This window comes from Schistocerca serialis, chromosome 1 (genome assembly GCF_023864345.2).
Source record: "Schistocerca serialis cubense isolate TAMUIC-IGC-003099 chromosome 1, iqSchSeri2.2, whole genome shotgun sequence".
NCBI lineage: Eukaryota > Metazoa > Arthropoda > Insecta > Orthoptera > Acrididae > Schistocerca > Schistocerca serialis.
In genome coordinates this window covers 810,119,314-810,146,074 of record NC_064638.1, presented here as the reverse complement: position 1 = coordinate 810,146,074, position 26,761 = coordinate 810,119,314, and the positions used below count along the sequence as shown (strand labels likewise).

The 26,761-nt window shown below is 37.8% G+C and overlaps 1 protein-coding gene across 2 annotated transcripts in view; it reads left to right on the top strand.

Annotated features, from left to right (window-relative positions):
• Positions 1 to 26,761, top strand: part of LOC126484167 (5-phosphohydroxy-L-lysine phospho-lyase-like) — a 325,588-nt gene that overhangs the window by 246,509 nt on the left and 52,318 nt on the right. For both annotated transcript variants that reach the window (XM_050107574.1, XM_050107582.1), the window contains exons 5-8: positions 17,226 to 17,362; positions 17,438 to 17,520; positions 22,489 to 22,687; positions 26,340 to 26,484. In XM_050107574.1, the coding sequence (XP_049963531.1) occupies positions 17,226 to 17,362; positions 17,438 to 17,520; positions 22,489 to 22,687; positions 26,340 to 26,484 (564 nt within the window). The remainder of the gene's footprint in view (positions 1 to 17,225; positions 17,363 to 17,437; positions 17,521 to 22,488; positions 22,688 to 26,339; positions 26,485 to 26,761) is intronic.

Sequence of the window (26,761 nt, the reverse complement as noted above, 5' to 3'; positions counted from 1 at the left end):
CTTGTAATGCCTGAGAGATTTACATCAGCAGTGTCCATCAAGAAACATTCACACATACTCCTTAGTGAATGGACTTCTCTTCAGAATTTATTTCTTCATCTTCTTTGATATTACAGCTCTTGATGAGGCTTGTCCTCCTCAGCAATCTGTCGCTATGCACCTGTGTTCTCTATCTTCTTTTTCTATCCTCAGATCTCCATCTAGGTAAGGTCAGTCAACACAATGTTCAGCCACCTTGCTCATAGTCAGCCCTTCATACTGCTGGAATAAAATCTTCCTCTCATTATTCTTTTGGGCATTCAGTCATCTGCCATCCCCCCCATACGTCCTAACCAGTGTATTCTCTGAGACTTAATAAATTGTTAGATAGCTTTCCCTTGTATAATCTGTTGTATTTCATGTTTGTATCTTATTCTCCAACCCTCTGTTCCTCTCATAGCCCCATCAATTTGGTGTAGGATTCTTTAATGCCCCCAGATTGTTTATATCTGCTTCTGTTATCATCCACATTTTTTTATTTATATGCAGTAGCAACTGGCCATACAGAGGAATGGCATACTCTTAACCACATTGTTCTTGTATTAGAGAATTTTTAAATATTTGTACGTCCACATAACATGCCCTATATTCTGCTTGTATTCTTTTGTAACACATTGTCTCTGATTAATATCACTGGTTAAATAGACACCAAGATAATGGAAGCAACTGACACCTTTAAAAGATTTATTAGAGGTATTCAGGTCATGTGGTGTCTCTTAGCCTTCAAATGGGACATTATCACATATTTTGTCTCGTTTTTGTTACAGAAAGTACCATTTTTGCTCCTCCTTTCATTACTTTGTACATTTCTCTAAAAGTTTTGATTTCACTTGCCATAATTCCATTATCATTTGTATATACACATATATGACTGGATTTTATCATTACTGTACTTCTCTTGTCTGTTTCTTGAAAAGGAGTATGCAGAACTAAATTGAACTGGACTGCAGAGAAACCATCACTCTGTATCACTCCATCTGTAAAATGAAAGCTCTTGGTCACTTTTATATTCACCTTTACTTTCACCATTGTGTTCTTCTCTGTTAATGCTAACCTTCTCAGTCTGTCACAGATACCATACTATTTTAGTGCTTTGTAACATACTAGCTGTTACCTGTGCCTGTACAGACATATCAGTAGTTCTGATATGGTGAATGATTGTGAGTAATTAAGCTGTTATATGTGTAATAATGTCAGCTGATGTACACTCCTCCCCCCCTCCCCCCATCCTCCCTAAAACTGTCACAAAGCTCAATGACATGACACACACTGCATCACTGCTGAGTGGTTACACTGAGGGGAGTGGGCAGGAGCATGATTCTGTGCAATGTGCTATTGACATTGTTGTATATGCTGTGTACATTATTCAACAATTTTAATAATTTTTTGATATGTTCACTGATGTAAAAAAATTGTATTACATGTTTGATAACAAATAACTTGTCAGAAGTACCTCCATTTGGCCAGAAACCACATAAGTATTCTCTGAGGATATTTTCAGTGCACTGTTTTATCTTTTTGTGTAGCACCCCTGAAAATCAAGCACCCCTGAAAAATCAAGTCCAGACCCAAAAGCAGGGTCATCAATGAAATACAATACTCAACACTGAAAGCAGATTTATTATGGACACCAACATACATACAGAACAGAACTGCCTTGTGGACAGTGTGTGTTGCTGTTTACACAAACAGAGTATGTTCCACAATACACAAACATAAGAAACTTCAAAAATCTTGTAGAAATGATAAATAATAGAAAAAAAAAATATTTGCTGGTGATCAGATTTGAACTGGTGACCCACAGCATGCCAGCCAGTGATACTAAACACTACTCCACACTGCATGCAACACAGCTGATGGCTTGGCTGACTTTCCTGGAGAAACAGCACCCCACTGTTTCTGAAGTTCTCATTGGAAGCAATTACAGAATTCTTCTATCTATGGATCATGTCAGTGGTCCTCTGTCTGGAGCACTGCAAGATCTTCATCTTTGGGTCATGTTGTCACATCCTCTTGACTAGTTTCCTTGAGTTGGAAATATTTCAGCACATGTCAGATTGGCAAGATGGCCACTGCAACTGTCATTGCACGAAACAGCTCCTGATTTAGATGTCATTTTTGTCACGCATAAGCTGTAACTGACAGTCAGTATTTGAAGTCCTATATGCATAAATGTGCAGGACATTACTGGTTAGATCTGTAGACTTCATAAACTATTTAAAGAATACAATTAAGTTTTGAAGACTGTTCCTTCACCACATACATCGAGAAGTGGCCATTCTACAACATCAGCAGCTGCATTGTGTCAGCCATACCATGTGTCAGCACCACCAGCAGCAGCTGGGACACCACTCTGCATCAGGAGCTGTCAGTTGTCTTCCTTGCTTGCCACAGCCATGCCCAACTGTGGGGGCATCAGCTGACAGCCTCTTAAAGATAAAATTCTAGAAGCAAGCAGACAAAACAGTGTGCTTCTCTGTAGTAATAAATTAAGCCAGTAGACAATGCCCTGTCACATCAAGTGTGTGCTAGTGCCTCATCACGCCCGCCAATGAATGACAGAACAAAGCAGTTTTACCAACTAGTGAATATAGTGATAGAATTGAATTGCCTGTGACATTGTTAATTTTCTTCAAGAGGTGAAGAAAGTTCCTGCTGTTGCAACAAACAAACTGATCGAGAAAGTGACCAAATTGACTATGTATTATTTCAGGATGCTTGGCTAGGTACAAGAGCTGTGAAAGGAGAATGAAAGATTACATTAAGAAATCCTTAAATCAGATATGTGGGCGCTGAAAGCCTGTGTTGAGCTTCTACAGCAAGAAAACTCCAAGCTGACAGAAAAGTGACTATGGCTATTCCTTCATATGCTGCTGCTGCAGCTTCACAGAAACCAAAGCTAAGTACAACAGCTAAAACACAGAGATCAGTTGGAAAGAAAATCAACACAATCTTTATTAGATCCACCAAGAACAAGAATGTCAAGAAGAAGCTTATTGATGCAACAAACCCAAGGATAGACAAAATTAGGATCAAACTAACCTGAACAGCTAATAGCATTGTCGTAGTGGAAGCAGATGATTGTGGCTGCAAAAAAACATAAAGAGAAAGCTATGGCATACTTAGCATTAAATATGAACCACTGAAAAAGAAGAGGCAACTGCTAATTGTGTGCAATATGCCCAAGGAAGTGGGGAACAAAGAACATTTCGAAGATATACATACATCAAAAAAAGATTTGCATCACCTCGATTCCAAGAGATCCAGAATCTGTACAGAAAATTGGAATAGAAATCAACATAAACATCATTTCATCATTTCTACTCTTTTTATTTCTCATGAAAACCACACATTGTGTGTTGTACCACCATACAGTGAGACCTTCAGAGGTAGTGGTCCAAATTGCTGTACACACCACTACCTCTAATACCCAGTAGCACGTCCTCTTGCATTGATGCATGCCAGTATTCATTGTGGCATACTATCCACAAGTTCATCAAGGCATTGTTGGTCAAGACTGTCCCACTCCTCAATAGCAATTCAGCATAGATCCCTCAGAATGGTTGGTGGGTCACATCATCCATAAACACCCTATTCAATCTGTCCCAGGAGCGTTTGATAGGATTCATGTCTGGAAAACATGCTGGCCACACTAGTCAAGCAGTGTCATTATCCTGAAGGAAGTCATTCACAATATGTGCATGATTGGGTCATGAATTGTCGTCTATGAAAGCGAATGCCTCACCAAATTGCTGCTGATATGGTTGCACTATCAGTTGGAGGATGGCATTCATGTATCATACAACCATTACAGCACCTTCCATGACCACCAGCGACATGGTAGCATTACTGTCAAGGTACCTCTGAGCCATAATCCATAGGTAACAGTCATCCACTGCAGTAGTAGCCCTTGGGCAGCCTGAGCAAGGCATGTCATCGACAGTTCCTGTCTCTCTGTATCTCTTCCATGCCTGAACAACATCACTTTGGTTCACTCCACGATTCCTGGACACTTCATCTACATCTACATCTACATCTACATCCATACTCCGCAAGCCACCTGACGGTGTGTGGCGGAGGGTACCTTGAGTACCTCTATCGGTTCTCCCTTCTATTCCAGTCTCGTATTGTTCGTGGAAAGAAGGATTGTCGGTATGCCTCTGTGTGGGCTCTAATCTCTCTGATTTCCCTTGTTGAGAGCCCTTCCTGGCACAAAATAACAATGCGGACATGATTGAACATGGTATTGACTGTCTAGGCATGGTTGAACTACAGATAACATGAGCCATGTGCCTCCTTCCTGGTGGAATGACTGGAACTGATCAGCTGTGGGACCCCCCTCCATCTAATAGGTACTGCTCATGCATGGTTGTTTACATCTTTGGGTGGGTTTAGTGACATCTCTGAAGAGTCAAAAGGACTGTGTCTGTGATATAATATCCACAGTCAATGTCTATCTTCAGTTCTGGGGACCGAGGTGATGCAAAATGTTTTTTGATTGGTGTATGTGAGCTTAACCTGTGCCAATGCATAAGATGGAATCTGAAGAAAAGATACAGCTGAGATTCCAAACCAGACCCCAAGAGAATTCCTATTATTCTCTTTCTCTCTCTCTCTCTCTCTCTCTCTCTCTCTCTCTCTCTCTCTGTCTCTCTCTGTCTCTCTCTTCCTCTCTCTCTTCTCTCTCACTCTTTCCTCTCTCTTTTCCTTGGTTTGGTGCAGCCCACGATGAATTCCTCTCCTGTGCCAATCCTTCATTATTGAGTAGTACTTGCAGCGTACATTCTCAATTATTTACTGCACGTAATGCAATCTCTGTCTTCTCCTACAGTTTTTACCCTCTACACTTCATTCTAGTACCATGGAGATTATTCCCTGATGCCTTAACACATGTCCTATCACCCTGACCCTTCTTCTTGTCAGTGTTTCCTGTGTGTTCCCATCTTCATTAATTCTGTAGAGAAACTCCTCATTCCTTACCTTATTGTCCACCTGATTTCCAACATTCTCTTCTGTTCTGGTTTTCCCTTTGTCCATGATTCTCTACCATAGAATGCCAAGCTCCCCACATGCATTCTCAGAAATTTCTTCCTCAAATTAAGGCTTATGTTTGATACCAGTAGACTTCTCTTGACAATAAATGCCCTCTTTGCCTGCACGAGTCTGCTTTTTATGTCCTCCTTTCTTTGTCCATCATGGGTTATTTTGCTTCTAAGGTAGTGGAATTCATTAACTTCATCTACTTAATGACCATTAACTTTGATGTTAAGTTCCTCACTATTCTCATTTCTGCTACTTCTCATTACTTTTGTCTTTTTCTGGTTTACTCTGAATCCGTATTCTGTACTGAATAGACTGCTGATTCTATTCAGCAGATCCTGTAATTTGTCTTCAATTTCACTGAGGACAGCAATGTATTCAGCAACTCTTAAACTGATATCCTTTCACCCTTAATTTTAATCCCACTCTTGAACCATTTTTTATTTCTGTCAATGTTTTTTTGATGAATATATGGAACAATATGGCCAAAACATTGCATCCCTGTCTTACAAATGTTTTACTCTGAGAACTTCATTTTTGGTCTTTCAGTCTTATTTTTCCCTCTTCGTTCTTGTACATATTGTGTATCGCCCATCTTCCCCTGTAACTTACTCCTATTTTTCTCATAATTTTGAACGTCTTGCATCATTTCACATTGTCAGACATTTTTTCTAGATCAACAAATCCTACGAGTGTATCTTGATTTTTCATCAGTCTTGCTTCCACTATCGATTGCAAAGTCAGAACTGCCTCTCTGGTGCCTTTACCTTTCCTAAACTGATTGTCACCTATCAGATCCTCAATTTTCTTTTCTGTTCCTCTTGAAATTACTCTTGTCAGCAGTTTGGATGTGTGAAATTTTAAGCTGATTGTGTGATAGTTTGTGCACTTATCTGTCCTTGCTGTCTTCATAATTGTGAGGACAATATTGTTCTGAAAGTCTGATGAAAGGTTACGAGTCTCATAGATTCTTTGCACCAGCTTGAATAGTCATTTGTTGTCACTTCCCCCAATGATTTTAGAAATTCTGATGAAATGTTATCTGTCCCTTCTGCCTTGTTTGGACTTCCAAATCATCATTTCTTTTTCTATTTCTTCACATTTTTCCTGCAGCCATTTCTCATTAGCTTCCCTACACTGCCTACTTATTTTATATTGCTTTATACCTGTCTTTCCCTGTATAATTGTGTACTTCCTTCTTTCATTGAGCAATTGAAATATTTCTTTCGTTACCCTAGATTTCTTCGGAGTAACCTTCCTTGTTCCTCTACCTGACTGACCAACATCTGTGATTGCCCTTTTCAGAGGTGTCCACTCCTCTTTAACCAAATGCCTGTTTTGATATTCCATATAGCAGTATCCACATCCTTAGCGAACTCATCATTCCTGAGTACTTTGGAGTCCCACTTCCTTCCACACTGGTTCTTCTGAATGGTTCTCTTAACCATCACAATACCAAGCCATTTTCAGTAATGTGTATTACCAAGGGGGAGGGGAGGGGGGTACTTCGTGCCCACCATAAAAAGCATTTAAAAATAGAAAAAATTCATTAATTGTTCTTGAATTCCATTAATAATGTAATAATGTACTTTTGAAAGCTCTATTGATGCATAATCAGGATCCAGAACCTGAATACTTCTTTTAAAACTGTTTTCAAAAATGCATTTTATATCTGTCACTTATTTCTTCATTTAAGTTTACTAAATCTAATTATCTTGAGCAAAATTAGTAGCAAAAGTCATTATAGTACTATTGAAGTACACATCACTATACTTAAAAAATATTACAAAAACTTGAGGTAATGTGCAAAAATAGCTTAGGTATGTAACACTGTTTTGTGAGAAGAATTATTCACCACTTTCTTCAGGATCTACTTCACATTTGGAACATACAACAGTTCTTTTGCTGTGTTTACCACATGTGTATCTCTTACAATTGTTACAGATTATTGTTGTTTTGTTGTACTTTTCTGCTTTTGAATAGCCCTTTTGTAACACACAAATAGCATCTACCTTTGCCTCCGTGAGCTTCCTTTGCACCAAAGTTCTGCTTGATTTTCCATCCGAGAATGCACTCCATATTGAAACTACAGGCTTTGGCAGTACTGCAATATTTGTAGCCCTTTCTTCAATGTATAGGTTTGTGAGCTGTAGTCCCAGTACTTGAAGAAAAAGTCATTGCTTATTAGGTCTTTTCTTATTCCAGTCTGGGAAGCTCAACAAAAATAGTGAATAACTATTTACCACTGCTATGTCCACAAGAGTATACAAAATGGACAGAGGCCACCTTCTTGTAGCCCTCTTAGTTGAATATTTCCTCACCATTTGATCTATCATGTGAACGCCACCTTTAGTCTCATTATTATGTAAATTTATAACTGTTTTCTTCTTAGTGTCAATAGGTGAACCAATTGCAGTGTCATAATGTTAAGATGATAGAAACAGCATATTTCTTTTGTGTTTTTCACAGGGTATATAAGAAACAATTGTGAATGGAATATTTCTGGTACTAGTACCACTGAAAGCAAATTTACTAGAATGTAATTCTCATCTTGAGATATCTTTCAGTTCTTGAGGTATATGTTTCCTATTAGCTTTTAATGATCTCCATAGATCTTCGGCCAAATCTGTTGAAGTGTAATATTGTCTGTGGTGACATTTCACCCTGATTTATGTATAGGAACCACCAAATGTTTAATCATAGCTGCAGTGGAATTAGATTGTTGTGTACCATCATTTCTTTTCCCAGCATAAGGCTCCATACTGATAACATATCTTGTTTTAGCATCTGTGAGCATGCAAATAAGTATACCATATTTACCAGGTTTTTTCCTTCATGAAGACCTAGAAGGGACACATGCCACAGAACAATAACAACATTTCATCAATAAAGTGTGAATTTTATCAAAAACTTCTCGTGTTGCAGAATACTCATCATGTTACCTGTGATCGCTTTGTGGCTCTTGTTCATCAACTCTTGCTATTTTAGTAAGCTGCTGGAATCTGGTTCAGCTCATGGCAGCAGTACAAACAAACCTTCCTAAAGTGTAGGACCATAACTCTGTAACAGATGACTTACTGTCATTTTCCTTCGCCATAATAATAAGTAGCCCTGTATATGCTATGAATTCAAGTCTGTCTGTCTTGGGTATTTTCTACCTCAATTCCTCATCATTTGTATGCTTTATTATGATGTTGACAATTTCTGGAGACAAAAACTTTTATTGTTCCTACTTTAACTTCATCTCTTGTGCCTTCTCTTTCTGTCTCTATGTTTTGTGCTGCTTGTCTTCTAATGTGAGGAGGTTTGGAGTTATAAATTTTTCCAGTGCTTGTAATATACTTGTCACTAACCTTGCAAGCTGCGTCGTCATCAGTTTCAGGTGCCCATAGTTCATCTTCAGCATCTGTAGGTACTCTATCATTGTCCACATCCTCACGCACAACACATTCCTCTTCTGGTTCATTCACTACATTGTTTGTTTCAATTTGAGAATCTGCAGATCCTGTTAAAATCTGTGGTAGTTCTCTGTCAGTAAGTGACTGTTGATACATTTTCAAACATAGTTGTATCTAACACTGGACTGAGTGCCACTGAACAGGAAACAATAAAGAAACAAAGGGAAACGAATCATTGTTGAGACCATTTTGCTGTCAACTCAGAGAAATATAATATCCATGTATTCTAAGGCCATGTAATGCTATTTGTGGAGTTAGACAATTGTTGTGGGAAGTCACATCCACTACCATACTACCACGAGGGGAGGGGGGGTACAGATTCTGAAATACACTTACAGCTAAGAAGCAAACTAAATAATGAATATGACAATCAGATGTTGGTATTACCTATTACTCAAAAAGAAATTACTATCGCACTTTCCAAGCTGAAAACTGGAAAGGTACCAGGTCATGAGGGTATATATCCACTGATTGTGCCTTCTTTGACAGCTTTATTAAACAAGGCATTATGAATCAGTAGGATTCCACAACTTTGGAAAAGAGCTGGGCCTGTGATTAAAAAGGGAAAGAATAGAAAGACCAGGCACCACCAGAAAGGTAATTCATGATTTTCTTATTAAATGTCTTGGTTTAAGTTCATAAGTGTCTGCTTTATCACCCATTGCTGGTGCACATGGAGCCCTTGGGTTCAACCAAAGCCAATATGGTTCAGGAAAGTGAACTCTATTGACCAGGCAGTTAATACAGACATTCAGAGTGTAGAAAATCCAACTCCAAAGTATGCAGTTGCACTCGTGATTGTCATCGTAAGCACGTTCACTAATACATTTCTTGTAATGGCCATTTCACAGCAGCTGTATATAAATTGCAGTTGTTTCAAAGAAAATGCCTTTTTTGCATGCTGCACATCGAAATTTTTATTCTTATTTATGCACCCAGACGTGTTTTGCCTTTTTTACAAGGCATCTTCAGTGGGTGTCAGGTAACTTCAAATTCATTGCATCTAAGCAAATTGCTTTTTCGCATCTGGCAACCAGGTGGACATCTTACAGTTCACTTTCAGTTCACTGTTTACGTTACACATCACTGTAACTGCATCTTTTGTAAAAAAAGGTGAAATGCGTCTGGGTGCAAAAATAAAAATTTCAATGTGCATCATGCGAAAAAGGCAATTTCTTTTACACAACTGCAATTTACATTCAGTAATCTTTGACGGGATGTAATGTTTGCATGCCTACGAGATTGTCAGGCCCCAGATGTCTGTACGAGAGCTTTGTCAATTACTGCAATGAATGCAGTGTCCAGCAGATTGCAGGGCACAGCATGATAATCAAATAGATTACTGAGGACTCTCCTCAGGGCTCCGTAAGTGGTCAGTTGATCTGAGATCATAGTACCGAACTGTTATTATGTCTGTTATATGAAGCAGATACTGCTGAAGGTCTCATTGCATACACATATGACATCATAGTAGTTGTACCTGTGGCCTCCAGGGTGAGACTTAAGGAAAAGATGAATAATGTGTTTGTTCAGATGAAGTGGTGGTACATGGGTAGGAAACTGACTGTAACTGTTCATAAAATTACACAGAAACGTTTGAAGAGAAAACTTTTTCTCACCAAAAATCATTCCTTGAGTCTTGATGGAATCCCTATTAAACACTGTACTTTTTGCATTCTCCTAGATGAGAAAAGGAACTTTCTAGTATATATATAATCCAATACTTAGAAAGAGGCTAAAACTATGCATAAGACTGCCCATGTCGGCACTGCCAATTGTTATTACTGTTCCATGCAGTGCTGTCACATCATGAAGGTATTTTCAACATTATTGTGTGCTTCATTGCCAGTGTCTGGGCAGATTGCCTTTGACTGAAGAGCCACAGAACAATATAGTGACAAATTAAGCTAAGTGTCCTTCTGAGGCTAGCAATACACTTGTCAATGATTTACTGGTGATTCTTGATGTACGTTCCTATGGATATCATGGTACATTACCAGGCAGTGCTGTATTCATCAGTGCATGAACAATATTATTGTGTGCATGAGGCTACAGGAATTCATATTATGGAAAAAGAGGGTTACGAGCCCAGAAGTTAGATAAATGGCAGTCTGACTGGGACACTAGAGGCACTGAAGGTGGGTTTAAAGCTTATTGCTGAGCATCAGGAACAGCCTCAGACTGCACAACTTTTCCCCCATGCATGGCACAGTGCAGCAATTAACAGGTCATGGTCCACATCCTAAAGATCTGGTTTGAGTGGGATCAATCTACATATGCAACAGGGAGGTTCCACTGATCATGTCATTTTCAGTTGTCCCCATCTGCAGGTAGACAGAGAATGCAGACAATTAGACTGTGATCTGCAAACTATTATAAGTGACAAGAACTTATGGGCTATAGTTAATATGATTGCACATCAAATATTTGACAGGTAACTCTCAACTTCCATACTGTAAGATTGAGTGGATGCTCTGAATGTCAAAATAACATCAACACAGTATGGAGAATGACTGGCATGAATTTAACTACATTTAAGAGAAACTTTAAAAGTTATTTACCAACATCCCTCCCAAGACCAAACCTCCATTTATTCACTGTAGACTATCACAATAGTTCTCAGTCTAGCCTGTTATCGACTGGAACTTGTAAATGACCATTAAAATTACTACATAATGGAAGCAACATTGAAATTGATGAAATACATAATTAGCTAAATTGTGTATTACAAAAAGTAATTACCTTGTAACACATTGCTCAATCTCTAGTAGTGTTGTGCAATAATTGTATATACAGAGCATTTGAGAGATGCATCCTCACATTAATACATCCACAGTGCAAGTGTTTTTACCTCATAAATGTCCAAATTCATAGACAGTACTCCCAGTAACAATGTATCTACTACAGTGAGACCTCCTTACAGAGGTGATAATCAGAAAACAATATTAGTGCTAAGTATGTCAGATGTCAATGACTCTCTTGAATAAATTATATAGTGATTAATTACAGAAATATAATTTTTTATGATTTCTGCTGTTAATAGAACAGGTAATTTGACTAGAGAGGGGTTTTGAAACTCATTTGACATATCTGTATTTTAAAGTTAATTTTCTAAAAATATGACTTTTGAAACACTGTTCATTAATTTAAGAGAGCAAAAATGAAAATAGAATTCTAGTATTAGCAAGAATAAAAGTTAGTTATGTTTTGGTGTTGTGGATTACAATGCAGTTTAAAAATTACGCATTTCAATAAAACTTCAGTCCAGCACATATGACAAAATGTGGAAGATTTTCCAGATTCTCCATCAACTAAGCTTTCTGGTGAGATGTAAATTCTTAAAAAGGTAATTACTTTTTGTAATACACAATTTAGCTAGTTATGTATTTCATCAATTTCAATGTTGCTTCCATTATGTAGTTATTTTAATGGTCATTTACAAGTCCAGTCGATAACAGGCTAGATTGAGAACTATTGTGATTTAAATTGCCTTGTAATTTATTAGTTTTGATTTGCCACATACAGCCTATTCAGATGCAGTAGCAATTTTGGTTGTAATAGAACACTGTTTATAGGGACAGAGAAGTAAACTGTTATGATATTAAGTAACTATAGGTAACATGGATAGTATATAGAAGGATTTCATTCCAATTATAAGTGTTATTTGCTAAGCTAGAGTGTAAAAATTTCTCGAACAAAAATGTCTCCTATCGTAAGAGGGTCGTACAAACTCATGGCCATTCCTGCCACCCTTCTCTGTATGCATTCCATATGCCCTTTATCCTATTTGGTATGAGTCCCACATATTTGAGCATTATTCTAGGATGGTTTTCACAAGTAGTTTGTAAGAAATCTCCTTTGTAGATTGGCCCCATTTTCCTAGTATTTTACCACTAAACAAGTCTGCCACATCCACCTCATTTACCTACAACTGGGTCTATGTGATCATTCCATTTCACATCCCTACAGAATGAGTTACAATCAAACATTTGTATGAGTTAACTGTTTCCAACTCTTACTCATTGATGCTGATGCTACATAAGTGCACAATTTTACATTTGTGATCTTTTAAAGCAAGTTCCCAGTGTTAACACAACTTTGAAGTATTTTCAAGATCTATCTCAATATGTGTGCAGCTTGATTCAGACACTAATTCAGGGTAGACAAATCCATCACCTGTGAATACTGTTTGCAATATCATTAATATACAACATGAAAGCAAGGTTCCCAATGCACTTGCCTGAGGCATACCTGAACTTACTTCCACATATGTCAGCGACTCTCCATCCAAGACAAATGTACTATGTCCTCCTAGCAAAATATGCTAACAGCAGAAATAAATTTTTCTTAGTACCATATACAATTGTGTGTTTGATAATAAGTGTAGATGTGGTATGAGCTGTTTGGAAGTTGAGAAACATCGCATCTACATGTCTACTTTTATCCACGGCTTTCAGTATGTTGCTTGAGGAAAGTGTGAGTTAGGTTTTTATGATTGATGTTTTTGGAATCACTTCAGGTTTGCAAGGAGGAGATCATTCTGTTCAAGATACTTCATCAAATTTGAACTCAGAATATGTACTAAGATTCTACTACAAATCAGTGTCAGGGACATGGATGGTAGATTTGTGGATCACTTCTGCTACTCTTCTTGTAGATCATTGTGACCTGGGCGTTCTTCCAGCTACATGGCACGGATCTTGTGTGTGTGTGTGTGTGTGGGGGGGGGGGGGGGGGGGGGGGGGGACCACGTGCACACGTGCAAGCATGCTATTTCTCAATGCCACTCACTGATGCTAATTCCTATTTCACTCATCTTTTCAGTGGTATGAGGATTAAATTAGGGCAATTCTCCAGTATTTTCCTGTTAAAGAGAACATTTGAAAATGTCAAATGCATTTCACTCAGTATCTGTCTACCTATAGCCCTATGCTCTGTTTTACACCTTTTAAGCAGAAGTCTCTGTTTCTTTAGAAGTTTATTTAACTGTATACCATAAAGAGTTCCTCCCATCATGAATTTTCCTAATGGATAAATACAGAGGCTGGACAAAAATATGGAAACACTACAAGAAATGCATGTTTGAAGATAAATGCAGATGCTGGCCAAGCCTGCAGGTTGCATTATTGTATTTGACCACCTGTGCAATATCCTCAATATATTTAAAGTATCAAATGGCTCAAATGGCTCTGAGCACTATGGGACTTAACATCTGAGGTCATCAGTTCCCTAGAACTTATAACTACTTAAGCTTAACTAACCTAAGGACATCACACACACCCATGCCCAAGGTAGGATTCGAACCTGCGACCGTAGCGGTCGCGTGGTTCCAGACTGTAGCGCCTAGAACCGCTCGGCCACACTGGCCGGCTTTGAAGTATCAGTCTTGGTCAGAGCAGTGTTCTGTGTAGTTGTGAAAGCATTATGTCAAAGCTAAGTGAATTCAGATGTGAACAAATTTTTGCTGCTCATGTGGTGAGTGCTCCCATAACAAAGGTAGCTGAAGTATTTTGTATTTGAAGAGCACCATACTGAACATTTATACCGCATACAAGAAAAGTGATAAAACATAATCTGCTAAGTAACAACATGGGGAAAAGAGTGTGTTGAGTGATAATAAAAGATAGTGGTTGAAGAGGATTGTGACAAAAAATAAGAGGACAACAACTGCAAAAGTCACTGCAAAATTGAATGTCACACTCACAGACCCTGTCATCACCAAACCAACAAGAAGGGGCTCCATAAACAGGGAACTGCAGAATCATCTGGAATCCCAAAACCACTCATCAGTGATGCAAATGCCTGTAACAAGGAAACATGGTTCTGAAGCCATAATACCTGGACTATTGAGTAGTGGAAGAAAGTCCTTTGGTCTTATGAGTCATGTTGCATATTGTTTCCAACATCTGGCCAAGTTTACATCCAAAGAGTGAAACACTGTTGCGGTTTGGTGGTGATTTGGGCATTCATATCATGGTATTCCATAGGCCCCATGGGTATTCTGCAAGATTGTGTTATTGCCAAGTGTTATGTGACCATTTTGGCTGATCATGTCCATCCTGCCGTATAAGGTTTGTTCCCCAATGGTGATACTGTGTTTCAAGGCAATATGGCACCTGTTCCCACAGCTTGCATCATCCAGGACTGGTGTTGTGAGTACCAGGATGAATTGTTGCATCTTCCCTGGCCACCACAGGGTTCAATATTATTGAGCTTTTGTGGTCTTTTTTGGAGGGAAGGTTCATGGTCACTATCTAGCACCATTATCATTACCTGAACTTGCCACATTTTGCAGGAATAGTGGTGTAAGATTACCTTTAAAACCACACAGGACCCGTATTCATCCACTCTGAGATGACTGGAAACTGTTTTGATCCTCAACAGTTTTTCTGCTCTGCATGATGCATGATAACATGTTGTGTTTCTGGTGTTTCCATATTTTTGTTCCCTCCTTGTATCTATCTAGTGCATGGTCAACTATTCTTTTAAACCTGAACCATAATTCCTTTATATGCTTATGTCCTGAGTTGGAAGTTTCAAGTTCTTCTCTGAGATATGACACCGTTGCTTCTTTATCCTGGTTACTGGACATATATGTCTTGTTTTAGTTGCCCTTTGTATTTTGGTAATCATTGTTGCTACAACTGCCTCATGGTCACTGATATCTGATCTACAAAGAGATTAGGTCTATTTGTTTGCTGCTGCACTTCACAAATGCAGTGCCAAAGTAATCCCAAGAAAGAATTTAGTTTGATTTGATCGAGTTATTCACTCAGGTATCATCTCACAACGATATAGGATTTTTCATCATAATACAATGAAAATAAATAGCTCAAAATATACATACACACAGAATATATAAATAAGCTTTTGTGAAGATAGGACAGGTGTTGAGCTGTCATATCAATGAATAAACCATCCTGGCATTCACCGGAAATGATTTAGGAAAACCTAAATCAGAATAGCCACACAAAGCAAACTACATCCTCATGAATATGAAGTAAATTATTATGTTGCTATAAAATGGTATCTGTTAATATAAGTGACGTTATTATTATTTTGAACCCTTCCATTACAGAACAAATTTTGACTGCGAACAAATCTGACTTTGCAGACATTCACCCTGTCTATACATTTTACTGATACCCATTCCTTTTCATTCATATCTTTCCTTCTGTGTATAGCAGATTTCTTTAATCTTTGTAATTAGTGACTTAGCTATCCTGCTCAATGGTTCAATACAGCACCTCCTTTAAATCCCTCACTCTCCTAAAAAGTTAATCACTTTATAAGTAATTTTACAATTGCATGTTTCCTGTGGATAGTGTTTCAGTTTGTATGTTTTTCTTTTATATCATTCTTGGAAAGACATGAAGTAACCATTGTCATTTGTAAAGAATACAGTGATTTAATTCATGAGGTATATATACACTTGTCACCTCTTTCAGTCTCTAGGAATCATTAGGTTTGTACTTTTAGTTTTCTACTAATGGTCTTACTAGTAGTATTATGTAATGGCTCCAGTGCTACAAGCAGCTGAATTGCTATGTCACTGGGTACATGCTACATAACCTTCCAAAACGTGATTAAACATAACCCTTTACAGCCTGATCCAAGGCAGGGGATAGGATAGTCCCTTAGCCTTTCATAATTTAGAATATGGGTGGTTTCTTTTGTTGCCTGTGTGTCAACTTACATGAATACTGCTTTAAATTAGAAAGCAAAATAAATAACTTACAGTTGACACCATGAAAACCAAGAACTCAAGGGAAACTATTCAAGGTTACATGATCCACATTCCATAAAGTTGTATAAAAATCAGTCATGATTAAGTCTGTTGCCATGGAACACATTTCAGATTATCCATCTTAAAAGGTCAGTTTTTTCCAGTGTTCATGAAAGATACATTCTTGCCTATGTTTGGTTGATGCTTTCTGGTTTACAGCAGAATCTTAGAACTGGAAATGCCAGGTGAAGCAGAAATGTTTAAGATAGCTACCAACCATAGTTATCTTTCCTTAAAGCTATTCCTTTTAATTGTTTTGTTTGTAGTTACCTTCAATGCAAATACAGGATCTTCAGGAAGTACTGTGGTACTTATGTTCCTTATGTTCCTTACTTTCATCACACTATTGATGACATGAGATCCTCCATCTGTTACTGTAGTTGTGGTTACTGCCTCTCACTAGCAGGCTCCTGGTGAATACATATGAAGCTCAGATGACTCCACTTTCCTCTGTGAACTTCACAATATTAGAATTCAGTCAGATGCCTGCTCCAGATCCAAAATTGCACACGGAAGTGTATGGGTGGCTGTTTCTACATGTGGAGATTCAGAATATCTATTTGAGCAAAAGTGACTTTACTTTTCCTCCAATTTGTCTTCAGTCTCCTTGCTCAGTATGGCTTCTGAGACCCTTGAGTGATCTTTCTGAACCAACTGAATTTTATTTGTTTCTTCATAGGACCACGGGATCAGTGATAAACCTCTTCCTACTTTACGTCCAGCTGGGAGTAATAACAGCACCATTGTAGCAACTGATAGTTTCTTATAATAGGTATTTTGAATAACTTACATGGTTATGTTGCATGGCTCTTTTTTGTATTTGATAAACCTTAATTTCTTATTACTTTGTACAATATGTTCTCAGTGAGGATGATAGAAATACTTTATTCTCTGTGTTTCAGAAAAGAAGCCATGGGTACATGTAATTCCATGTCCAGATAGATACAGAGGAAGCTATAATGATGCATCAACTGCTGCTGAGAAATATTTTATTGATGCTAAGAATGTTATAGACAAAGCTGTACAAAATTCAGGACCTGTGAGTTTCAATTTATTACATGGTTCTCAAACTGAAACACAATTTTAAGTTTACTAAAATGAATTTCTCTCCCAGATTGCATGCTTCATAAGTGAGCCTGTGTTTGTAGTCTACGGTGTAGTGGTACCACCAACAGGATGGCTGGCAAAAATCTACAGGTACAGCATGCTTCAAAATAATATTTCAAATTACTAAAACAACAGTTACTATAATGATAAATTTTGAAAATGAAATGTTGCATTGAACCTTGCATGGCAATAATGAATAATTATAGATAGCTGTAAGAAATAAATCCTAACTCCTATATAAGATGTTAACACTGCACATTATGAAGGGGAAATGCATTAAGTTGGATAATGGCAGACATAGGGATGAAGTATTCGTTCAGTTCCAAAAACCTAACAATATAAATGCAAATGTCTTCATTGTTGGCTAGTATTACACATATATTTTATGAGTTATAACAATTATTATAAGTATAATTACAACAAGTTCTGCTGCTTCTAATATTGTCAGTACTGTTATTATGATTTATTATGCTATGTTTAAAATCCTAAAACTTGTCCTGTGACCCTTTCCTTTAAAAAAAAAATCATTGTGGGCTGGTACACAGTTTATGTTTTTGGGACATTTAATAACAGTGATTACTCCCCTGTAGAATGAAAAAAATCCAAAGGAAGGAATCTTTGGTGCTCTTTAATTCTGGTAACAATCCCTCAGTTGTGGCTAGGACACTTTGTGTGATATCTTTTTTCCAGACAAGCTAGTATAGTAATAATTGCAGGAGAAACTATATGAAATTTTGAAATAAGGAGATAAGTACTGGCAGACTAGTGTTGCCATGTAAATTGTGAGTCGCAATTGAATACTTCAGTCAGTATGAGCATGGGCCACAGAAGGCTAGGTTGTGAGTCCAGTTCCTGGTCTGGCACACTTGATTGAGCTGTTAGGAGGTTTTAGATTCATTTTATATGTCAGTTTCATAGAGTGTAAGGAAAAGCGTAGGGAAGTTCTCTATTTTTTACAAGTGAATTGCAGACATTGATGTGTGCCCTCCAGAATATATAGTCATCGTTGATATTGTCATTTTTATTGATGTGATTGCTTCAATCATCATTAGCAAAGGAAAGTATTAACTAATGACAGCCTAACATCAAATCTAATATCAAACTTCAATGAAGGGTAAAGATAGTATGCAACTCTCTGGGCCCATACTCACACACTCTCATTCATACTCTTAGCTTAATTATTTCAGCATTGTCCTCATATAGGCATCCGCTGCTAGAATATATGCAGTTTGTTTTGTTTCCCCATTTTATATCATATTATGCCTTCAAATTCAAGTAGATCTTTGATGCACATTTGACCTCATACACTCATTTCACTACACATTCACTTCAATAGCGTGCACCCCAGCATAGCCACGCACCTACATGTTCCAAACTTGTCAGAAAATAATTTCCGCAGGCAGGACAACGTAATTTTTGTCATAAATAGTAGCTATGGTACATGATTAATGGAGTCAAAGAAAGTTAACAGAAGTTAAAGGATGTGTTAACATTTTTCAAAATTAACGTAAAAAGTAATCCATTACTCTAAAAGTTAACTGCATCAATTAATGATTAACAGCTTAAGGTCTTGTGCCCAGCTATTTTTATTGCCAGTGATAAAAATCAATCACAGTTGAACTGGATTAGCACAACTCTACAAGAGACACAAATAATTTTCATGTGGACTCGTCTAGGATTATGGGGGAGGGGGGTGGGACAGGGGGTTCTGTTGTGAAGATCTTTAGCTATTTCCCAAAACACTGTGAGTCATTGTAAATGCAAAAGGAAACTGTAAACATGTATTATTAGTCCATCTTTCTACAAATTGTCTAATTATCTAGAATTGAGAATTGAAGGCTCCTGTTGTCTGCATGACTAGTAAAATTGTTCATGCATCTGTTGTGATAAATAGCTTTGTGATCAGGTTGATATTAAACTAATAATGCATGGTAAACAGCAGCTGTTTGATCATGTAAGTATTGAAGAAGTAATAGGTGCTTACTAAAAGTGAGAAAACTGGAGGTTCCTTCTTGGTGTTGACTTCCCTGCAATTTCACCATTTTAGCCTAAGTAAATAGAAATACTTTACAGTAGTTTAACAATTGCAATTTTTATTTAGTTTACAGCAACTGCTTCTCTTGTCTAAGATCATCCTTCATGACTGAATGTTTGGTACAACATGAACTGTTTAGAGGATGACAGTGTAGTTTTCTGTCAAACCATAAGAAGCTTTATAAATAAAAAGGGTGAACTTAAATCAATTAAATAATGTGAAAGAGCAAGTGCAATATCAGCAGATGTAGTGTCATACCATAAGGTCACTTTGAAATCACTGAAATAGCAAATATGAAATAGCAAATATGGTTACAAGCTGATATCACACAGTTATTGTTGTAGTGGTAGTGATGGTGATAGTGATGACGGTGATGGTATCAGCAGTAGCAATAGTAGCAGTATTAATAGCGGTCATAGTATTTATCTGTGGTTCACTTCTACAAGGCAATTGGACATTTTATGTTATCACAGTTCATGAAAAAATAAAAGTAATTCGTATATACAGGCTTTTACGTACTTACAGGTCTAGTTTGACAAGGATGGTGTAGGAATTCAGCTGTGGACTTATAGTAGGAGATGTATCAGTACTAATCTATACTCCATCCTGAAGTGTGTGGAAGAGGGGACATCCTATTGTGCCAGTTATTATGGTTTTCTGTCAAACCATAAGAAGCTATTGCCCTAGTGTTCATCATACCACCAGACTGCCATTTCTCCTGGCACACACTTTACTGAAATATGTCAACTGAAATATATCAGTGTTTCATATTAAGTTAAACACACTAAGTTTCTACTATTCACATTGCTAAAGTATACATTCAGAGTTATGCAAGTTATTTTAATGTATTACCTAAACACATACTGCAACTACTGCCAGTACCTGCTCTATTTTGCAAAATTCCTATTTGAAAGAGACACCTTATAGCTGTTCTGACATACTCCTAAGCTTTGGGGAAACCCATGGTTTCCCTTGCATGTGCAAGGCACATTCTTGGCACAGGCTGGCATATTGCCCTTTCTGTCAGAATATCCAGCACCCTACATTGTCCATATTGGTGCCTGGGGCAAAGTGTCCTGATAAATTGCACTGGGTGCATACCATGGGTGTTAATTGTTCAGCACTCAAGGTTTTACAAAATACTAAAACTGAGCCTAAACGCAGAATAATGAAAAACAGGATGGTGGAAAACCAAGAGTACAAAGGTGTAAGGATCGCCCAAGTGAAAATCTAAAATATGAGCTGCTACGTAATGTATGTTGCTGCTATCCAAGTTGAATCACCATTGCAGTCTCCATCTGCTTCTGTCACCAGAATTAAGCAACCCTTCTTCTTCAGTGTTGATTGATCAGTCTTCAAGCCATGCCATATGTGGCTCAAGAATGTAGCAGGTGGCAAGAGCTGTCTTCAAGTGTGGCAGGAGCTGTCTTCAACTATGTCAGGAGGCTTTTGACTCCCACCAGGGGCATTCTGGATTCATATGATGGCAGGGGGAACTGGCTGGAGCTATACAATTGGTGAATAGAACAATTCTTTTTTATTCCATTAGATTGAACAATTATATGTGCAGTCCTTTTCCTGGGTACTGTTTGGCACCACCCCACATTATTGCAGTATCAGGGCAGCATGCATAGCATACAGCCTGGCAATGTATTCATACTGCTGGAGGGCAGATTGCTTACTTTCAGAATTCCAACACACCCATTTCTGTTGTGGCAGCAGCCAAGCAAAGCCTTGCCATGGCTCTGCTTCCAGAAAGAAGCAGCCAGTGGCATCTTCTAGCAGATGACAGCCTCAACCAGAGTCAATCTCTGGATCACAGACTGGGGAGAAGGTGGCAGAGAGTGTCTGGAGAGTGGCTGGCAGATCCATATGGCACAAAGCAGGTTTGCACCTAGGACCATGAGGTGTCAGCTGTTTGCTTCATGGACAGGTGGGGGGGCAATCAGCAGTTTGTGACCCAATAGTGGTGGCAGCAGCATCATAAGTACAGCATCATCTGGCACAGCATAGCCCTGCTGTACTGATTACGATTGTGCCAGTAGAATGTTGTCAAGCTCACAGTGGTAACTGACATAGCAGGATTCATAACAGTACCCTGCCATCTTGATGAGCTGCTTGGCTGGACAATGTGTTTGTTACAACTGTCTGGGGCTGACTATATGGAAGATGCTTCATGTGGAAGTTCTTTAAGTGGGGGCCAGTGTCTTAGGCTGGGCTGTTCTCATGTGGAAACAGGTCAGAGTGGGAGTGGCACAGTAGCAGAGTGTTGCTGTATCAATAGGTAATTGACTGTGGCTGCGGGAACTCTCATATGGCACTGGGTCCTGGCTTTGATCTTTCCATTACAAAGGGCATAACATTCTGATGGCATTATATCTGTATGTTCACACCACTTCAACTGAGAATCACTATTAATTCCTATAATTAAGCCACCATGTGGGTTGAGGATAGCTTTGTTAATACGTTCCCTAACTTGTTACTTGTCCTCAACAGTTCTTGCCTGTGCAGGGGTCTGTGGAACAGAATTTTCTCTCTCTCTCTCTCTCTCTGTCTCTGTCCGTCTCTCTCTCTCTCTCTCTTTCTTTCTCTCTCTCTCTCTGAGTGTGTGTGTGTGTGGGGGGGGGGGGGGGGGTGCATGTGTAAGGGGTGGAAAAGGGGATGGGGACAATATATACGTGATGAGTCTGCAAGTGGATGAATAAAATAAATCCCTCTTTCCTTATTACTGGGACTGATGACACGGTAGTTTGGTCCCTTTACTCCCCAAACCAACCAACCTTATCACAGTTATGTAACTTGCGTGTCATTTACTAAATTGAATTGTTACTTCTGGTTCTAGTTATACACCCACGAATCTTGCTTGCTTCTGGATCTCTTTATCCAAAACTTTTTGTTTCTGTATTATTTTTCCAATTACTTCTTTTGCATTATGAGTAAATACGAATCAGTTTGAAATGGTTCTTCTTGAATATCATTATCAAGGCCTTACATCAGTAATTTATCTACTTCTATTTCCACAGCTACATTCATGAGAATGGAGGCTTGATTATAGCAGATGAGATACAAACTGGCATGGGAAGAAGTGGAAGTCATTACTGGGCTTTCCAAGCGCTTGGTGTAGTACCTGATATTATTACCATTGGTAAACCTATTGGAAATGGTCATCCTTTTGCTGCTGTAATAACATCACATAAGATTGCTGGTTGTTTAAAAGCAAATGTAAGTAATATTTATAGTTTTTTAATTTTATCTACAAAGAATTATTGTTAATGTTCTTAGATATTGTGGGGTGAGTTGTCTGGAAATCATTGCCTGTGATGAAACAGTCTTAACTATTCAGTTCAAAGTTTATAATTTGTGAGAAACAACACTCACTTGACAGTATCTTTTCAACAGCATGTGATTGGGTTTTATAATTTTTTATTATGATTTTCAAGTGTTTTCAAGTGGTAAAGTATGATGTGGCAAAAAGTCTGAGATTTGGCCTACTACTGTTTATACTGTACATGAATGATATGGCAATATCATTAAAAGAAAATGTAATCATGTATGCAGAATATACATTATTCATTGTAAGTATTAGCTCAATAAATGATTTAGAAGTAAGAGCTATCAAGGACACAGAAAAAGCAAATGATTATCTAAGTGAAAACAATCTCTAAAATAAAATAAAACAACTTACATGTAAATACTTGCAAAGAGAAACTAGACATAAGACTTCAGGACACATTAGTAATGGAAGTTGAAAGTAAAAAGTTCAAAGCAAGTAACAGTGTATTCTTAATGAAGAAATCATTCTAGACAGTTGACGCAGATATAATATCAAAGATGAACTATGGAACATCGATCACATCAAACCCAACTCACACTTTTCTCACATGTCATACTGAAAGCTTTGGACCAAGACAATCAGGTAGATGCAATATTTCTTAATTTCTGAAAAGCATTTAACTGAGTAACACACCTACATTTGTTGTCAAAAGTTCACTGATATGGTGTATCAAGTGAAATTTGTTACTAGGTTGAGGTTTTTTTGGTAGAGAGGATGCAGCATGTTATCTTGGGTGGAGAATCATAGTCACATGTAGAAGTAACTTTGGATGCTCCCAGGGAAGTATGTTGGGTCCCTTGCTAACCATGTACATTAATGACCTTGTGGGCAATATTAATAGTAACCTGAGACTTTTTGCAGATGATGCAGTTATCTATAATGAAATACTATCTGAAAGAAGCTTCATAAATATTCAATCAGATCTTGGTAAGATTTCAAAGTGGTGTGAAGATTGGCAACTTGCTTTAAATGGTCAGAAATGTAAAATTATGCATTTCACAAAACAAAAAACAGTATCCTATAAGTATAATATCAATGAGTTACAATTTGAATTGACCAACTTACACAAATACCTGGATGTAAGATTTTTAGGGATATGAAATGGAATGATCACATAGGATCAGTTGTGGGTAAGGCAGGTAGTACACTTCGATTTGTTGGTAAGTACTGAGGAAGTGCAATTAGTCTACAAAGGAGGTTGCTTACAAATCACTCGTGCAATCAGTTCTAGAATATTTCTCAAACGTGTGAGATCCATACCAGATAGGACTAACAGGGGCTATTGAATACATACAGAGAAGGACAGCATGGATGGTCACTGGTTTGTCTGATCCATGGGAAAGTGTTACTGAGATGCTGAAGAAACTGAATTGGCAGACTCTTGAAGAAAGGCGTAAGCTAATTAGAGAAAGTGTACAAACTAAGTTTTGAGAACAAGCTTTAAATGACAGCTCTAGGAATATACTACAACTCCCTATGTATCACTCACATAGGGATCACGAGGACAATATTAGAATAATTCAAACAGAGGCATTCAAACAATCATTCTTCCTGTGCTCTGTACATGAATGGAATGGGAAGAAACCCTGATAACTGGTACGATGGGACTTCCCCTCAACCATGCACTTCATGGTGGTTTGCAGAGTACAGATATAGATGTAGATGTAGAATTCATCTACATTTATCATACTGAATTCTCATATAGGATAGAGCAGCAAAAATGCTTATAAACTGACTGCTGAAGTTGCAAAAAGAGTGATCAGATATACTGGAAAGCTGTCACTAAGACAGTCCCATAAAAACAAAAGCAATAAACTTAAAATATTGACAGTCCTCTCTGTGCATGTACGTTACTTGTGTGGGAATACACAACAATGTCACTAGTGCCCCAACTTAATGAGACTTCAGGGAGATCCATGTCAAAGATCATCATCCCTTTCTTCTTGGATGGTACAGTGTATGCTTCTGAAGTGTTTGAGACTCTTGTAGTAGTAAGAAAGTAACTGAAAATTATTTTAGGAGTTTTCATATTGAATGGATCAACTCTAAGAGTTTTTTAATAATTTATTTGTGCTAAAATAGTTTATTATGTATCTGAATACAAACATCTCTATTTTTTGTGATTATTTTTCTTACTTCACATAACTGCAGTGTTATTTCACAGACAACAGTGCAAAATTTTCTGCCTGAAAAATTCTCTGAGTTGCTATATCATCATCTGTCTTTTAGATATGTTTATGTTTTTAAATCATGTTACTACAGTTTATGGAAATGTGGGAAACTGAAATGACACACTGCAAGTCTTCATGAATATGTAGTGAACATATATTGATGCTAGTAAGGTTTATGTGCAGAAAGTATTTGACATCGTGCCCCACTGCAGACTGTTAAGGTCCTAGCACACAGAATAGTTTTCAAGATATGTGAATCGCTTGAAGACTTCTTAAGTAATAGAACCCATTATGTTGTCCTTGATGTTGATTGTTCTTTGGAGATATAGGTATTGTCATAAGTGCTCCAGGGAAGTGTGATAGGATCACTCTTATTCTCTGTATACATAAATGATCTGATGAACAGAATGAGCAGTAGTCTGCAGCTGTTTGCTGATGACACTGTGGTGTATGGGAAGGCACCATCAATGAGTGATTGGAGACAGATACAAGATGCCTTAGACAGAATTTCTAGTTGGTGTGATGAATGGCAGCTTGCTCTAAATATAGAAAAGTATAAGTTAGTGGTGATGAGCAAGAAGACAAACTTGTAATGTTAAAATACAGCATTGGTAATGTATTGCTTGATACAGTCATGTTCATTAATTATCTAGGCATAATGTTGCAAAGTATGAAGTGGAATGAATACATAAGGGTGGTAGTAGGGAAGGTGAACTGTCAAGTTCAGATTGATTATTGAGAGAATTTTGGGGAAGTGCAGCTCATTCTTAAAGGACACCACATACAGAATATTAGTGCTCCCCATTTTTGAGTACTGCTCAAGTGTTTGAGATCTATATCAGGTCAGATTAAAGGATGACTTCAAACCAATTCAAAGGTGAGCCACTAGATTTGTTACCAGCAGGTTCAAGCAACACACAAGTATTATGGAGATGCTTCGGGAACTCTAATGGGAATCCCTCAACTGAGAACAATGTTCTTTGCATTGAGAAAATTTAGAGAACCAGCATTTGAAGCATGACTGCAGAATGAGTCTATGCCTCTGCTGCACATTTTACTGAAGGATCACAAAGATAAGATAGACTGTGGTTTGTATGGAAGTATATAAACAGATGTTTTTCCCTTCTATACTCATATTTGTGAATGGAACAGGAAAGGAAACAACTAGTAGCAGCACAAGGTACCCTAATTTGTGCACCATATAATGACTCACAATGTGGATTTAGATGTTACTACTGCATCATTGCTGCAGATAAGATTAATACCACAAAAACTTCTGAAGCTATAATGACTGCCAATTCTAATCCAGTTGATAGTGAAATATGTTGTTCTTAATAGTTTAAGCAAGTAAAAAGACCTTCATTCACAGTACAGATGCGGTCCAGTGGCAGCAACAATCGGACTTTCAGTTCTCTGTGTAATAGAGGAAGAACATCTACTCCACAATGCAACTATGACTGGAAAACTGCTAAAAGAAGAACTCCTGACACTTAAGAAAAAGCACAAGCATATTGGTAAGCATTTCTCAAAATAATAGCAGAAATAAAAATTATTATATCTCAGATTAGTCATGTTTATGATAATTTTATGGAATGTAAACACTCTAAAGGTAAAGGAGATCAGTCACCAAAAATACAAAACATTAAATCATCAACAAGGAGTGTAGGGAGAGAGAGGCAGGTGCAGGGGGAGGGGTTGGGTGCAGCTAGCAGCTTAGAGGTGGACAGCTTGTTTTCCAGCTAGGAAAAAGAGAGGAAGGCGTGACAGGTGCACAGGCTATACATGTGTTAC